The following is a 17,702-nucleotide window of genomic DNA, read 5'->3' on the forward strand; positions in this document are numbered from 1 at the left end:
TAATCTCTGAGATTTATGTGAAGAAGCAGATGTTTACTGTGCTCTTTTTGCTCAGAAAAGAAGCAGTTGTATAGTAATTTATACACTGGCAAGTGTTTCTTTTGAGTCCTAACTTTTAAATGGCTAACTTTGGTTAAAATTGGTTCTGACTATAGAAACATTGTTTCAGATTTTTCATTTTTTTTTCTTTATAGATCCCAAAAAGACCCCAGGATGACACAGTTTTTTGGACACAATTTTGAGGATGAGAGATGGCGTAAAGCAGCTTTAAAGAATGCTTTTTCTTTGTTAGGCAAACAAAGATTTGAACATTCTGCAGCATTTTTTCTTTTAGCTGGTTGCCTTAGAGATGCAATTGAGGTAATCATGAAACTTTTTTTAAAAAGCATTGTCATCCTTTTAAGTTCTTTCTATAGGCTTAATTTTTATTTTTTAATTTCAATTTAAGAATAGTGGAAATTATGTAAGCCTAAATAAATACTTAGCAATATTTAACAGTGACTTTTAAAATCTTGTCATTTAGCTCGAATGATATTTACAAGGAATGAAGATTAACCGTGTTGTATTGGTTGGTAGAGATAGTTGATCTAACTTTTAAGAATATTATTTATGAGCAGGTCAAAAAAAAGTTTGTCCTGTCATTTTAAACTTACATGAATCTATATTTGGCTCTGTCTTAGGTGATGAACCTTAGCATATTTTTTACTGATTATTTTTCAGTAAGCCTTAAAAAAATTAAAGCATTTAAGGTATAATGTATCTCAAATTACCCTTTTAAAAAAATTATAGAGAGAGAGAGCATGAGTGGAGGGAGGGACAGAGGGACAAGGAGAAGCAGACTCCTCGCCGAGCAGAGAGCCTGATGCAGAGCTCAGTCCCAGGATCCTGGGATCATGGCTGAACTGAAGGCAGACACTTCAGTAACTGAGCCACACAGCCTACCTCTGAAATTGCCCTTTTGTTCAGGGTTTCGAACAAGTGATCAAAGGAGCTTTTTAATTAGGAAATCATACAGTCTGCTGAGGTAGATGGAGAAGAAAGATCAACAGACAAAATGTCAGGATGCTTGAGTAGCTTGGTCGGTTAGGTGTCCCACTCTTGATTTCAGCTTAGGTCATGATCTCAGTGTTGTAAGGTGGAAAACCGAGTTGGGTTCCACACTGTGGAGCCTACTTAGGATTTTCTTCCCCTCTTCCTCTCCCCCCTCTCCCCACTGTCTCTCTCTCTCTCTCTAGAGCGAGAAAGAAAAGGAAGGAAGGAAAGAAAGATGGAAGGAAGGAGGGAAGGGTCACTTGAGTTGAATCTCTTGAGAATTATTTAATAGTTATATACTAATTCTTTTTGCAAGTAAGTAGTACTAGCAAGCAGATTTGCAGTTATTAAATGTCAAGTAGATTTGCTAAAGTAAGCAGTATATGTTTTTTTGTTATTTATTAACTTAGATCAGATATTAACAGTGCTTTTTACTCATTCTAATTAGTAGTCAGTTGAGTTTATCTTAAAATGAAAGATACTCCTGCTTATTTATGACCAGTAGTTCTTTTTTTGAAGGTATGTCTTGAGAAACTGAATGACATTCAGTTGGCTCTTGTAATAGCAAGACTTTATGAGTCTGAATTTGATACATCTGCAACATATAAATCTATTTTACGTAAAAAAGTTTTGGGAATTGATTCTCCTGTCAGTGAACTCAATTCACTGAATGTAAATATGCATTATGATCCTTTTCTTCGGAGTATGGCGTATTGGATTTTGGAAGATTATAGCGGTGCTCTGGAAACATTAATAAAGCAACCTGTCAGAGAGGATGATGGTAAGCTGCATTTCTAAGATGTTAGAATAAATAATTAAATTAGTATTTGTTGGGTACAGAACACACTTGTTGGATGCAAGTTGGAAACATGGACTAAGACTTTAAGGTTTAGGTGGGAACACAGAGTTAAGTATGTGGGGTTTTTTTGTTTTTGCTTTTAGGTGGAAGGAATTCCTTTTTTCAGAAAAATCTTTTGAAAACCAAGTACTTTGGATTTTCTGTTTTTATAAAATCCATTGAACATAAATATTATAAACATTTGAGTTTAAATTTTGGAGAAAATAATGATGTAAAGGTAGTTTTCTTAGGTGGAAGCTTGTGTATTGTTTAAGTAGTTTTATAATTTTTATACTAAAAATATTCAGTGTAAAGAAAGTTGATTTAAGGATTTGATCAATTTTTTATGAGATGAGTGTGGTGGATAATATTTTATAATTTATATTTTTGAGATCTACTCCTGCCTTTTTGTTTTAGAAATCCCATTTGCTAAAGCATTTCTGGAGGTTAGTATAAAATGGAAGTCTTTCTATAAATTATATAAAAATGATGATATACGCTTTTCAAATATTTTTCCATAGTACAATTGAATTGTTTCTGATAGCTGGTATCATAGATGCCATATCATTTGGAGTACTAACTGGAAAAGATTTTAGTTCATAGCTTTTTACATAGCATCATTTAATTGGAAAGTGTGTCATGTGTCTTACTGTGAAAGACTTGTGAGAAAGCCACGTTTGGTTTTTCTGGTGTCCAGACCACCTGAGCTGAAGATTGCCAAACTGGCCTCTGTAATGCAGGGGGAAAGAAAAGACCTTCCTTATCACTTTTTTTATACCTACACATATTCATGTCAAAAATGTATTTTGATTTGGGATTAATATAAGATCACATACTTTTAGAGCCAATTAAATCTGTATTCTAAAAGAAAATTTCAAAAGGCAGTAGTGGCTTGGGCCAGGATGATAGGAGTGGACACAGAGAAAAGTGGTTGGATTTGGAATATAATTTTCAGGTAGTCTAGATAGGATTGGATATAGAAGGTGATGGAACTAAGAGTCAAGGATAATTCCTCGAAGTTTTTAGCTGGAGATAAATGATAGGGGCAAGACCAGGAGCAGGTATGAGGGAGTGTTTTAGGTAGAGAAGACTTCTCTGATAACATGGCATCTGAGCAGAGACCTGTCAGGAGGTAGGTCAGTGTAGCTAATTGGGTCAAGAGTAGTTTAGGCCAAAGGCTCACTAAATAAAAAGGCTTTGAGGCAAGAGTGTGTGCATGGAAATGGAAATGTAATGTAGGCCTGTGGATATAGCAGTCTAGATTTACAGGGTAAACTTGGGCCTGAAATAGATGTGTAAAGTATCAGTGCCTTGATGCTGTTTGAAGCCATGGGACTGTATGAGTTCTACATGGAGTATAAATGGAAAAGAGGTCAAGCCCTGAACTCTAGTAGAGATGACGAAGATTGAACAAAGCAAACTCGGAAGGAATGTTGAGGGAAGTAGGAGAATAAGAACTATGAGTGTAAAATTGGATATTCTGTTGTTACTTGAAGAAGTGTGAAATCAGTATAACCTTTGTTTTCCTTTTGTGTTAAAACACTTCCATTACAAATGTGTTCTTGTCTATTCTGCGCTATGTATTAGTGTGGTCTTTTAGTAAGATGTTGTCAAAAGACTAGGTAGATAAAGATGCCATAGTTGAGGAAAAGGACTGCAATACAACTCTTAAACTTTTCTTAGCTCATAGAGTGAATTTTCTTTCAGATCAAGTCATGATGTCAGCCTGTAATCCTGCAGTTTTTAATTTCTACAATTACCTAAGAACACATCCTCTTTTGCTAAGACGTCATTTTGGATCATCTGATGTACTATCCACACACATGGGTTTAACAGGAAAAAGTGGACTGGCAGGAACAATTAATTTAAGTGAAAGAAGATTATTTTTTACTACTGCCAGTGCTCATTTGAAAGCTGGCTGCCCTATGTTGGCTTTGGAAGTATTATCGAAGATGCCAAAAGTCATCAAGAAAACAAAACCTTTTTGCAGAACATCTAGTTTTCTGGATACTAGTAAAGACTATTCTCCTTCTTCTCCATTAAAATTGGATGCAAAGGAAGATAAGTCTTCTACTATTGATTGGTCACAATCACTAATGAATGGTTTTGGCTCTTCTTCAGAAGGTTCCTCAGAGAAGCAGTCAAACTCCACTCTTTCTTTTGACTGGAGCCAACCAAGTGTTGTATTTCAGGATGACTCTTTAGAATTAAAATGGGACAGTGATAATGATGAAGAAAATGAGGATCTCCCACTTTCAATGAAAGAACTAAAACCTTTACAGAGAAAAACAGAGAAAAAAATAGATGAAATGAGTTCTAATTACACAGACTCTCTCAGCACACTAGATGAAAATGACATTTTAAGTCCATCAGAAGATATAATTGCAGTTCAATTAAAATTCAGAGCATGTTTAAAGATTCTCACAGTAGAACTTCGTACATTATCTACTGGTTATGAAATAGATGGTGGAAAATTGCGTTACCAACTCTACCACTGGCTTGAAAAAGAGGTGATAGCTCTTCAGAGGACATGTGACTATTGTTCAGATGGTGAAGACTTACAGGCTGTATTTGGTGAAAATGGAGATGAATTTGGATTAAATGGAGATGCTGAAGATTTGCTTCAGCAAACAAAAATGAAACAACTGAGAGAAAATTTTCAGGAAAAAAGACAGTGGCTTTTGAAATATCAATCACTCTTGAGGATGTTCCTGAGTTACTGCATACTTCATGGGTCCCATGGTGGCGGTCTTGCCTCTGTAAGAATGGAATTGATTTTGCTTTTACAAGAATCTCAGCAGGTATGTTGCTTAGACAATGGCCAGTTGAAATAGTATACATAGGAGAAATGGGTTTCGGTAGTGTTCTTTTTGTCTTTAAATATAAAAATTAAAATTATAAAATTTAAAAATTTTAACATTTAAAATTAGGTAGAGAAGACTTCTCTGATAACGTGGCCTTAAAGTTGTTGGCTTTCTTCATTATGGTTGCTTTATGGAATACTCTTTTTGTGTGGTGCTTTATATTAGGAGTTTGTAGAATTGTGTGTACATAATGGTTTCAGGATCATTTGATATCAGGCCCTGTGATATGGTGAATTCATACTCTGCATTCTTGTGTGAGTACGTGTGAGGTGATGAACTTCTCTTTAGGATAAGAGGGTATTGTCCCTCACTTTTCAATATATTTAGTGGAATGTTGACCTCCTCAGGTCCTGTCTAACTCTTAGAGTTTCTGTTACACTTTTAATTTATCATTGTTTTGAAGTTTTTCCCCCAGGCCCCTGAATTAGTTAAGCAATGGATTATAACTATAAATAGTCAGTTAACCCTTTATCCCCTTTGTCTTTAAGGAAACATCAGAACCAATATTTCCCAGCCCTTTGTCAGAGCAAACCTCGGTACCCCTCCTCTTTGCTTGTACAGCCAGTGCCAAGACAGTAGTTGCCAACCCATTACTGCACCTCAGTAACCTAACACATGATATTCTACATGCCATTATAAACTTTGATTCACCGCCCCATCCTGACATCCAGAGCAGTAAAGTAAGTACACTTGGTTCATTCTTTAAAATTTACCTATTTATTATGATAAAACTGAAAGAAAAATGTAAAGAAGCACTTTTTAGAAAGTTTTAAACATTAGACTACACATGGGGATTGTTACATTACCATCTTTATATTTTTTAACCAAAGAAAATTTGTGGTTGAGGGCCAGGCTTACCTCACTTTGTTCTTATCCCATTAGGGTACTTGAGGTTTTAATCACAATGCTAGTTATTTAGTCTTATTTAGGCACTTTATTAAGATAAGAGTAATAAGTGTTTGTACAGATACATGTGCAATTCTTTTAGCATTACCCTTAGGCAAAAAGCTGGTTGCTTTTTAGAAATAGAGATGGAGTATTTTGATATAATAATAATTAGTACTTTCCTGTATTACTCTATAGTATAAATGTCCACATGGTATGTTATACAATAAGGAATTTAATTTTCTTTAGATTGTGCTCATTTTAGCCAGATTGTATCTCATATTTATTTTAGTAATAAGCATTCACTTGGCATATCAGTTAGCTTCTGCTGCTTATTAACTCCTAAACATTAGTATCTTATAATGGCCATCCCTTATTTTGCTCATGATTCAGTGGATTGGCTTCTTATTTCTTTAATTCCGGCCAGCTGGACTGACCTCTGGATATTTTCATTTGTCTTTAATCAGCTGGTAGGCTGGCTGGATTCTGGATTTGCATGGTTGTGTTTACATTTTTGGTGGTTGGCAGACCATTTCCAGGAGAATCTGGGGTCATAATGTGTCTTACCGTTGACTACCAAGCAAACCAAGGTTCTCTAGAAAAACAGAACCAATAGGATGTGTGTATGTGGGTGTACAGAGCTTTGTTACAAGCAATTAGCTCCGAGAATTATGGAGGCTGAGAAGTCCCAAGATCAGCAGTCCTCAACCTGGAAACTTAGGACCTATTGTGTAGTCCCAGTCTGGGTCCAGGGGCCTGAGAACTAGGAGAGCCCATGGAGTGTAACTTCTAGTCTGAAAGCCAGCAGGCTTGAGCCCCAAAGCCTGTGTTTCTGTTCTAGTCCAAAGGCAGGAAGACACTAATGCTTTAGCTCAGTGTAGCCAGGCAGGAGTTCTCTTTTTTCAGCTTTATGTTCTATTTTGGTCTTCCCCTGGTTGGATGAGGCCCACCCACATTAAGGAGGGCAGTCTTCTTTATTCAGTCTACCACTTCTACCAATGTTAATTGCATCCCACATCAGCCTTACAGGTACACTCAGAATGTTTGGCCAAATGCTGGGTGCCCCATGGTCCAGTTAAGTAGATACATAAAATTAACCATCACCCCTAGATTATTTCCCTTTGTGGTTGCAAGGATTTAAAGAACAGCCAGAGTAGAATTTGTAAGGCCTTTTAAGTTCAGAAGTTCCATATCATTTTGTCCTCTTGGTCAAAGCAAGTCACAAGGGCAGCCCAGATTTAGTAAGTGGAGAAATAGACTCCACTTTTTGATTGGAGAAGCTGGAAGAAATTCTGATCATTTTTGCAGTTTTCTATATGTGGTCTTACTGTCTTCTTTTTATAATGATATTCTTTATTTATTTTATTTTATTTATTTTTATATTCTTGATTTTAATTCATACCCCACATCTTATTGATAATTGAAGGGGAAATAGCAATTCGATTTTAATCTATGAGTCCCATTTTTATTTACATAGAAGACTGTCATACTTCATGACTAGATCAAAACCTAGTCTTTTAATAGTCTAATCTAGTTTGCTTTCTGACTTGGGTTGTGCTTCTCAAACCTGCTTCTCTTCTTGCTTGTCATTTCATATTTAGAGCTTTCTCTTTCTCAGTACAAAAGTTTCCCTGCAGTTGTTGTCTTTCATACTTTCTCTTTTCTCTAAATAATTTCACTCTCCTTAGATTGCTTGTTTTCTTTAGTAGCTAGAATATATGGTAGCATATTCTTTAATGGCTTGTCCATAGGTAAACTATAATTTATCAGACTGAGCTTTTACATATTTTGGTTGAGGAAGAAGGTTGAATCTTGGAAGGTTTTCTTTTAATACATGGCTTTCTTTTAATACACTACTGAATAGCTAACATCTGTTCCCATTTGTTCTTGAAATAGAAATTAGGTAGCAGGTGTGTGTTTTATGATTTCTGCCAACAGCCTTAGCGTTTTTAATTTGTCTATGTAGTGCAATCTCTATAGGCATAAATGAGTGTTAAGAAAAAAAAATAGTTTATAAGGACAAAATAGGTTTTTCATCTTTTTTTTACAATGCTGATTAAAGTAGGTTTTAAAACAAGTTTGATTTTTTTAAGTTATACTTAAAGTAATTTTGTTGTTTTTTTCAGGTATACGTAATGCATACTTTAGCAGCCTCACTTTCTGCTTGTATTTATCAGTGCCTTTGTGGTAGTCATAACTACAGGTAAATATCTTTTTGTGAAATTTAGGAATGTTTGTGGTAACTGATGAGGTTTCAAAATTTGTGTGCTCTTGCTTTAGAAAAACTATCACAGTCTAAATAATGCAGAAAGCATTTGAAGTGATGAATATTGTTTTTTCATCTTTGAATTTTAACTTATGCCTTAATGGCAAATGAATGTTAAGTAGACCCTTGTCAGTATAACTAATTTAGCCAACTTTTATTGATCACTGCCTAATGCCAGGCATTGTGATATGCACTAAGATCTCCTTTCTTAAAGTCCATCTAGAAACAAATGTGAGTTGATAAGATATATGTATAACATGACATTGCACTTAAGTGGTAAGTACTATAGCGTAGTTATATTGTAGTTATATATAACTATATTTATAATTATATACTAAAATATGTACTATATTATATAATTATATATATTGTAGTGAAAGTCTCTGGTAGCACAATGGAAGGAGTAACTGACATGGAATTGAGAATAATTTGACAAAAGAGTGATATTTATGATTTTTCTCTTTAGAGCCTAAGATTTCACTATAATCTACCTAAACTTTTAAAATATACTGTTTGACACTTTGGTATTTTTCTTTAGTTCTTTGAAATTCTCTTTGTTTTTAAAAAAGTTTTATTTAAATTCCAATTAGTGGTTCACCTGGGTGGCTCAGCGGTTTAGCGCCTGCCTTTGGCCCAGGGTGTGATCCCAGAGTCCCGGGATTGAGTCCCACATTGGGCTCCCTGCATGGAGCCTGCTTCTCTCTCTGTCTCTGCCTCTCTCTTTCTGTGTCTCTCATGAATAAATAAATAGTATCATAAAAATAAAAAAATAAATTCCAGTTAGATAACACAGTGTAATATTAGTTTCAGGTGTACAGGGTAGTGATTGCACCTGTTGCTCATCCTCTTTAATCCCCATCTCTGTTTCCCCAGTCCGACCCCTCTCTTCCCTCCAGTGGCCATCAGTATATTCTCTATAAGAGTCTGTTTCTTGGTTTGCCTCTTCTTTTTCCCCTATGATCCTTTGTTTCTTGACTTTATTTCTTTAAATATTTTGTCTTCTCTCTTGTATTTCTTACTAGACAGGTATTGGAACTTAGAGGTTTCTCTTTTTCTCTTTCAGCTTTCATTTCATTGTTTTTCTTTATTTTTGCTTCATTTCAAGAGAAACCCTTGTTCATTTTTCAGACACTAACTCGTTCTTCAGTCTTCATGTCCTTTATTTAGCCTGAGTTTGTTTTAGAAATAGTTTTTTATTTTTAAGATCTCTGGTTGATTTTAATGACCACTTTTATTTTTGTAACTTATTGTCTGTATTTCTGAATTGTTTTAACCTGAGTATAAAGCACCTTCTGTCATGTTCTAATAATAAGTCTGCTTTCTCGGGTGCAGGTCATTCACTGAGTTTGTTATTTCTTAGCTGATGTTAGCCTCTGTTGGTGTTGATTTCTGATTGTTTTATGTGTTTGCATTCTCTCATGGGAGTCTCAGTGTACTCCTCTGCTTCTGCATTCCACAGGTGGCTTCAGTTTGATTTTTTCATCCTCCAGGAGTTCACTTTCTTGTTTTTGAGTGTGGCCTTTTTTTTTTCCCTCAACATATGTTTATCTTTTTCATCATTTCCATAGGCTGATTGTAGTAGACGGGGTTTTTTTGTTGGCGGACTGCCATCTCAAAACTGGAAAGTAAGGCAAGAAAAACTATTTACAAATGCGTCAAAATGTTATGACTGTTAGAAGATTTGCCAGCCAGCACAGATCTAAACCAATAAATGTGCTATATTTAAATATTACATTCATTTACCTCACATTTGATATAGAAATTTCTGATAGGATTTTTTAAAAACTTCTATCAGATATTTTTCCTTTTTTTTTTTTTTAAAGATGTTATTTATTTATTCATGAGAGACATACACAGAGAGGGAGAGGCAGAGATACAGGCAGAGGGAGAAGCAGGCTCCATGCAGGGAGCCCAATGTGGGACTCAATCCCGGGTCTCCAGGATCACGCCCTGGGCCAAAGGTGGCGCTAAACCGCTGAGCCACCCGGTCTGCCCTGTCAGATATTTTCCATAGTTTATGTGAAGCTGCAAATTACTTTGTTCATTAATTTGTTTACTTAGGTTTAGTTTAAAGTACCATTACTTAGAGAAATTTACCCTGAATTCCCAAATTGTGTAAAATGCTCCCCACTTTTGCTTTCATAACCCTGTATGTGTAGGTTTTGTCTTTAAAAGCAATATGATAGGGATGACTAGGTGGCTCAGTCGGTTAAGCATTTGACTGTTGATCTCAGATCAGGTCATAATCTCAGGATCATGGATTGAGCCCAGAGTTGAGTTCTGTGCTGGGCATGGAATCTGCTTGGGATTCTCTCTCTCACACTCCTTCTATAGCCTCTATCTTCTCCCTCAAAAAAAGAAAGCAGTATGATAAAATTATTTGTGTTTGATTCCTCCACCAGACTATAAATTTCATGGATACAGAAACCACATTTTTCATAATATCCTTGATACTTGGTGCATATACCTGATGTAACCTATCCTGACTAGGTATTAAATATCAAACTGAACCTAAGCTAACTTTGTTTTCAATCAGATAATCTTGTTTTGAACTTTGATAGAATAGCTTGCTATTTGTGGTCATTAGTGATTTAGTTTTTTCATTTGTATTTTTTCTACATCTTTCATTAAATAAATATGCTTAAAACCTATCACATGTATTTTAATTTAGAAAATTTGCATATTTACACTTAGAGGATCCTTAGTTTTAAAATTGTGCCAGACTTTAGAGAACGAACGGTACTTAGCTCAGTAATAGCAGTATAACTAATGAAAATTTGAATTTAAGATACTCTAGAAGTTAGATCTAAAACATAGAAATATTATATGTGAAATTCACTTTAGGTCATTGTATTTTTATTATTGTTTTATTATATTGTAATTCTTACAGATTATTCTTATTTAAATGTTTTCTTAGTTCATTTCAAACAAATCAGTTTACTGGTATGATGTATCAGACAGTACTGCTTCCGCATCGACATTCTTTGAAAACAGGAAGCTTAGATGAAGCAATAACTCCCAATACATCACCAGCACAATGGCCAGGTATAAATAATTTATACATATGTATATAAATGAATATATATGAAATTTTTCTTAACCTGATTGAACTTAACCAGATGAGGAAAAAGTATGTTTGGTGTGGTTTTGCTACATGATAACCCCTGTTTAAATCTTGTTAGAATTGATACCACTTAAAAAAATAAAAAAGAATTGATATCACTTAAGTGTTTACCATTCATTATAAATTTTGCAGTTATTTAACATTGGTATTTCCTTGACCATTTTACTAAAGTGACTCAAATGTTTTGTTGTATCACTTGTAACAATTTTTTGTCATAATAGAAAAACATTTGTTGTGGCAATTAAATTTTATCTATCATATTTGTATTAGGTTATAGATTGTCACTGTTTCTCTAAATTAAACAAATAGTTCAATATTTGTGCATTAGCTGTAATAACTTCTACTAGTCTGAATCTAGAGAAAGAAAAACTTAAATCCTGGAATAATAAAGTTTTTTCAAAAGTTAAAAAAATCAGTTAATTTTTTTATTTTTAAAATGTATTGTCAGTGGTAGCTGTGTTTTGTTTGTTCTAGGAATAACTTCTCTGATTCGACTTCTGAATTCTTCTGGCGAGGAAGCACAGTCAGGGCTTACAGTCTTGCTTTGTGAGATTCTCACAGCAGTGTATCTGAGTCTTTTCATCCATGGCCTGGCGACACATTCTAGTAATGAACTGTTCCGGATTGTGGCCCATCCTCTGAATGAGAAAATGTGGTCTGCTGTGTTTGGTGGAGGTGCACATGTTCCCAGCAAGGAACAGACACACTCAAAAGCTTTACCTGGTTAGTTTTTTAATGTGTGTTTCTTTGTTTTTAAACCTGAAACTTTGTATTCATCTGAATGATAACTCTGTCAAGTGTAATTACATTTTAATTTATTCACAGAAAGATTTTGTTACAGACCATTTTCTTAAAGTATGAATAAATAGTTTTATGGTGAAAATGCAGTATAAAGTTTCTGGTGTAGTTTTCAAACTGTAAGACACTCATGCACCAGTGATAAGAACTATCTCATGTAATTTTCTTCTTAAATCTTTACTGTTGAAATGATCGTTTGTTTTGAAATATACTGTAACACTGATCTTTGTTCTATCCCAAATACAGATTCTCTCTTCTTTCTTTGGCAGGAAGGCACTTTGCTATGCCTAGCCCCCACCAGGTAGTGGTATTCTCCATGGAATGTGTGGGCTTTACCAAAGCTCTTTCAACCATCAGTTCTCGTAGCCCTCCCAGTCTTGCAGGCAAGATACTAGCTTTAGAAATAGGCTTTCACAGCTCAGCTTGCTTTGTGTTGTTTTGAAGGGGTTGGGGTACCTGGGGCCCGTTTTATTTTGTTTGGCACTTAAAATAGAAAATTGAGAAATTTCCTTTAATCAAGCCATATTTTTTATTTAAAACGATGATTAGCATTTCAGAAAACCATCTCTGCTTTTTATTCTTTTAAATTATTTCCTTTGATGTTTTGTATTCCTGAGACTTTAACATCTTTTTAATTGTGTAGAAATAAATGTCAGTGCTAATCATGGTAAATCAGACTATGGCTTGAAATGTCTGGAAAACATTTCAAATGAGGCTGCTTTATGTTTTGCATACTATGATTCTGGCCATTAGGGGTTTTGGATTTCTAAGTGTTCATAACAACCTTGAAAAGTAAACATTTTAAACAACTGTAACCGTGTTTCTGAACTTTCTAATATTCAAACTATATATATGTTGTATCTTGACTTGAAAAGAATCTTGATAATGCTTTCTACCTTGCTGTTTTCTTTTTGTGATTTATTAGCCTATATGTGATAATCTTAGTTTTCAAATTTTTAAAAATATTTTCACTTTTATGAACATCTCTTCTAATGTTTAAAGAGTAATTTTTGTGCTTTATTTGTCATATGGACAAAAAAAGACTAACTTATCGTGAAATTTACCTTGGAGTAAATATTTAACTTATCTGAATTCAATTAAAGAAAAACTTGCAAAGTCTAAAAGGAAGTAAGATTTATAGCTCTACTGAGATTAGCATTAAAAAAAAATTGGAAAACTGTGGCCCTGTTTTTAATGTATCCTAAGAGAAAATCATTTAAAACTTTGATCTGGTTAATATGAGCTGTTAAAAAGGGATAAATTCTTGCTATGGAATGTCCAAATACCTTTAAAAATTTTTTAAATATTCTTACTAACCAGTCACTATGTCTCAATTCCAACCATTTCTACAGAGCACAGATGTGTAAAGAACTAAAGTCTAAGTTCTTTGTTGAACCACTCAATTTTAGTTGTTTCTACACACAAAATACCATTACATAAATTATCCTCTAGGTACCATCATAAACTGTATTCCACCATTTACTGAACCCTAAGTAATCATAGTGACTGAAAATTATCTGTATCTGTACATTTAATCCCTTGGAATTGAGATATGGTGGCAAGTAACACAGAGTACTTAAAACATGTGGTTCACGTATTGGTAGGGCCAGACCAAATATAGCCACATCCAGGTTATGTGGAGCTCATCTGTCTTTGAGAACCCAGAAACTATGCTCAATCAATCATAGATGTAACTTAGTACTAGAAGAGGAATTTAAAAGTAACCAATTTGTTTTCCTGTAAATTCTGATTTTAATTTTCTTTGCAATAATGGTCTTGTAAACTAAATTATATTTTTCTCTACATGCCTTTTATATACTTAATGCACTAATATTTTTAGTGACAAAATTTAAATATGACTAAGCTTTATTATAGAAAATGATAGATGATTTCTATTAGATTTCAGTTTGGCACGTTAGAATTCTTAACAAAAATGTTAATCAGTAATTTATTATTTTTTTTAAATCAAATTTAACTTTGTGGATTCCACATCATATATTAATGAAAGATTTATTTTTTCTACTTAAAACTAATGTAGGGGTATGTTCATGGAATTAGGAATTATTTTGCTATTATGGTTAATTTTTGAAGCAGACAATCAGGTAAGCAATAGCAAGTTTGGAAAAATGATTTTTTTTCTTACTAACAGTTAGAAATCCAGACTTTGCTTTTTATTGTATATTATAAAGCAAAACAGTATTTTTATTTAAATAATTTTTATTATATTTTGTCATAATATTTGCAATTATAAAACCTGAATTTTTCATCTTCATCTTGATAAATTTATAGTAATGATTTTTTTATGTCTCCAAATTGAGGAATTAAATATAAAATGAGTATTTTATTTGTGGTAAGCATATCCTTTTTTTTTTTTTAACTATGAAACTGCTAATGATGTTTTAGACATTTTAAAGTATATTTTTACCATTTGATTATTTATATTAAATATGGATCAGAAACTCCAAATGTTTTGCTTTTTCCCTGAAACTTATATAAAAATAAGTTTTGTGTTCAGTATATAGAGATTATACATGTCATTGCTATCCTTCCTTTAGTAAAATATACAAAATAGCAACATTTCTTGACCGGAGGGTAAGGCTTCAGCATTTTTAAAATAGAAAACAATCAGCTATTTAAAATACAGATGAATATGCCCAATAATTTTAACTGGCTGCTGAACCGAAAAAGAACTAGTTTTGCTGGAGAAGGAAATACATCTTTGTTAGATTCCTTGGATAGACTTTTTATTGAGGGACAGATAAATATTTTCATTAAAAGTTTAAAAAGCATCTTTTCATTTCATAACTGCAGTATTTGTCCTTTTGGGACAGGCTGATTTCACTTAGCACAGTGTCCTTGAGGTTCATCCATATTGTGGCACAAGATGGGGTTTTCTTCATACAACTGAGTCATATTTCACTGTGTGTGTATATACTCCATTCTCAAGAAGTCTCTGAAGCCTTAGCTGAAGTCTTATAGGCACATCTGTATTGTGGTCTTCATGGTTGGTGATGGGAGAGCAGTACCCCAGGACAGTTTTCTCCAGATGTTTTATCATATAACCCTATTAACAAAACATGCTTGAGCAAATCCTCAGAATGTACATATTTATTTATTTACAAGCACATGTACTCTTGCTGATCTAGATATTAAACATTGACAGATTTTATTTTCTTCTTTTGGCTCCACTTCTCCAGCCCCCCCTTGCTTTTTCCTTCCTTGAGTCCCTTCCCCTCAACCTCTTCATCTCTCCCCTCCCTTCCCCTCCTCCTCCTCTCTTCTGTTCCTTCTCCCCTTCTTACCCTGTTTCTCTTTTCTTCCTTTTCCCCACTTCTGCTTATTGAAAAATAAATCTAAGTAGTAGTTGTAATATTTTCTTTCCATATTCCAGTGAATCACTTTGAATACCAACTACCTTGGAGAATCCTTCCTCTGTGATTTGAAGACAAATCACTACTTTCTACTAAAATAGTAATCATTTCATTTTTATAGGTACTTATGAAGGAGGTGCAAGGTACCACTGTGCCCTACCAATCCTTGAGAGTCAGTCTTTCTAAATTCTGGAAATTGTTACCTGTCAGACATTTTGTTAGCATTAATTTCATTCTTTGAGGATTAAGAAGTATCTTAAATGTACTGTTTCTTTAATCTATTTTGGTCTTTTCCTTTTAAAAATCTTTGAAGTTTACTTGTAAGATCAATGTTTTACATGTAACTTTGAGAATTTGGTTTTTTATTTCATTTGTGTTGGCATATATTTGTACTTCTCAAACTTTTTGCCTGAAGTGCATGCTAGAGGAGAGTGAATATATATATATTATGTGAATATATATATATTATATATTATATATATATTCACATATACACATACATACATACACCACCTGGGGGATCTCTTATACTGAATTATCTTACCAAAAGCAAAAAATAGATTTGGAATGTTTTATCTTGAACTTACACGACTTTTATCTTCTCCATATCTTTCTTTCTTTCCAATAAAATATTTTAAATCATCATTTAAATGACTTACCTTCATCCTCCCACCCCCTAAATTTGGGATCTAAATTTGTAGGTCCAGAACAACGTGCTCTCTGAAGCTTCACACACACTCTCTGGCACTTTCATGAATAGTCTAGTGATAAGTGTGCCTTAGGTTGAGAAGCAGAGAGTGAGATAATTCTCAGGTTACTTTGAGGTCAGATTTTAAAAGAAATAACATTTAAGTCTGGGTTTAAATGTTAATTTTGTCTGATTTAAAATGATAAACTCAGGGGGTGCCTGAGTGGCTCACTTGGTTAAGTGTCTGCTTTCAGCTCAGGTAATGATCTCAGCGTACTGGGATAGAGCCCTGCATTGGGCTCCTTGCTTGGCAGGGAGTCTGCTTCTCCCTCTCACTCTACCCACCCCCATCATGCTCGCTCCTGTGTGCACACACTTTCTCTCTCTCTTCCTCCCCCCTCAAATAAATAAATAAAATCCTTAAAATAAAATAATAAACTCAAAAGGTATTAACTTACTAGCCTTCCTCTTATGTTTTGTTTTAATCAACCAATATGTGTACATGGTGACAGATCCAGTAATCCAGAAGAATTTATGGTAAAAAAACAATATTATCTTTCTTACTCTCTACCTTCTCTGCCTGTTCTTTAGATGTATGTAGTCTCTGAGCTGTTTCTCCATTTCTGTGTTTAGTTCCTTTGGGAGGCATTTTCATAGTTCCAGGAAATCTACTACAGAATGGACTAGGAATGAGGATAGGAGTTCTTACAATGGAGGGAAAGTCCACTATACTGACAGTAAAAGTAATTTTTAAAAGTACTTTCTATGAATCCAAAGCAGCTAAGCAATTTATTTTAAAAATGTCTGTTAGTGCGTGATTCTATTTTTTCTTACCCATGGTTATGTTGGTTTTTCTTTAACCACTTTCTAGCCTCTCTGTTTCTTATGATTTCTGAGCTCCTTAGCCACATTCCTTTTTAATTCTCCTTAATACTATTTTTTTCTTCTATTATTAGTAAAATACTCATTTACCCTGTTGGTAATGGAACAAAAGTCAGTTTTTATCCAAGAAGTGACAGAGGTTCTTGATATTTGATTATTAACATTTTCAAAATAAGCAGATGAGTACTCAGGCACTCTGCAGTCTCTACTGGTGCTTCATGATGATGCTAACCCAATGTGATTTAGGCATAAAATTGTCTTAGGTCTTGCTGTATTTGGGAGAAAAGAAGGAGCATCTATGCTAATGAGAAGCTACGGATTATTTTTTGTTTGCTGGGAGGCGTCACTCAGGTTCTTTTATTTATAGCATTTCAAGTAATAGAACATTCAGTACTGTGAGCCTGTTTGCCATTTTTTTCTGTCTTTGTTCATCAAAAGTATTTTTTTTTAAAGATTTTATTCATTTATTCATGAGAGACACACAGAGAGAGAGGCAGAGACACAGGCAGAGGGAGAAGCAGGCTCCATGCAGGGAGCCTGATGTGGGACTCGGTCCTGGGTCTCCAGGATCAGGCCCTGGACTGAAGGCGGCGCTAAACTGCTGAGCCACCCCGGCTGCCCCATCAGAAGTATTTTAATAAGTAGTTTTGTATTTCTTATATCGAGTCTATAATTTTAAACATTTACCCCCCACTGTGGTAACTTTCTTATTTTCATGTCCGCGTCTGAGCTCATTGACTCTACTTGCAAATTTTTTCTTTCTTTTTTTTTTTTTAATCTTATTAGGTTTTGGTTTAAAAACCCTGATTTGGGGTGCCTGGGTGGCTCAGTGGTTTAGCGCCTGCCTTCAGCCCAGGGCGTGATCTTGGAGTACCGGGATCGAGTCCCATATCAGGCTCCCTGCATGGAGCCTGCTTCTCCCTCTACCTGTGTCTCTTCCTCTTTCTCTGTGTG

At 34.4% G+C, this 17,702-nt stretch overlaps 1 protein-coding gene across 10 annotated transcripts in view; it reads left to right on the forward strand.

The window, feature by feature from the left end:
* DMXL1 (Dmx like 1) overlaps nt 1-17,702 on the forward strand; it is a 127,800-nt gene that overhangs the window by 65,965 nt on the left and 44,133 nt on the right. For 6 of the 10 annotated variants that reach the window (XM_072840635.1, XM_072840628.1, XM_072840629.1 and 3 more), the window contains 8 exons: nt 195-360; nt 1,552-1,813; nt 3,578-4,671; nt 5,223-5,414; nt 7,746-7,822; nt 10,803-10,930; nt 11,484-11,732; nt 12,077-12,190. In XM_072840635.1, coding sequence (XP_072696736.1) covers nt 195-360; nt 1,552-1,813; nt 3,578-4,671; nt 5,223-5,414; nt 7,746-7,822; nt 10,803-10,930; nt 11,484-11,732; nt 12,077-12,190 — 2,282 coding nt within the window. The remainder of the gene's footprint in view (nt 1-194; nt 361-1,551; nt 1,814-3,577; nt 4,672-5,222; nt 5,415-7,745; nt 7,823-10,802; nt 10,931-11,483; nt 11,733-12,076; nt 12,191-17,702) is intronic. The other 4 variants (XM_072840632.1, XM_072840633.1, XM_072840634.1 and 1 more) reach the window with 1 other exon arrangement.

Source organism: Canis lupus, chromosome 10 (genome assembly GCF_048164855.1).
Source record: "Canis lupus baileyi chromosome 10, mCanLup2.hap1, whole genome shotgun sequence".
Classification (NCBI taxonomy): domain Eukaryota; kingdom Metazoa; phylum Chordata; class Mammalia; order Carnivora; family Canidae; genus Canis; species Canis lupus.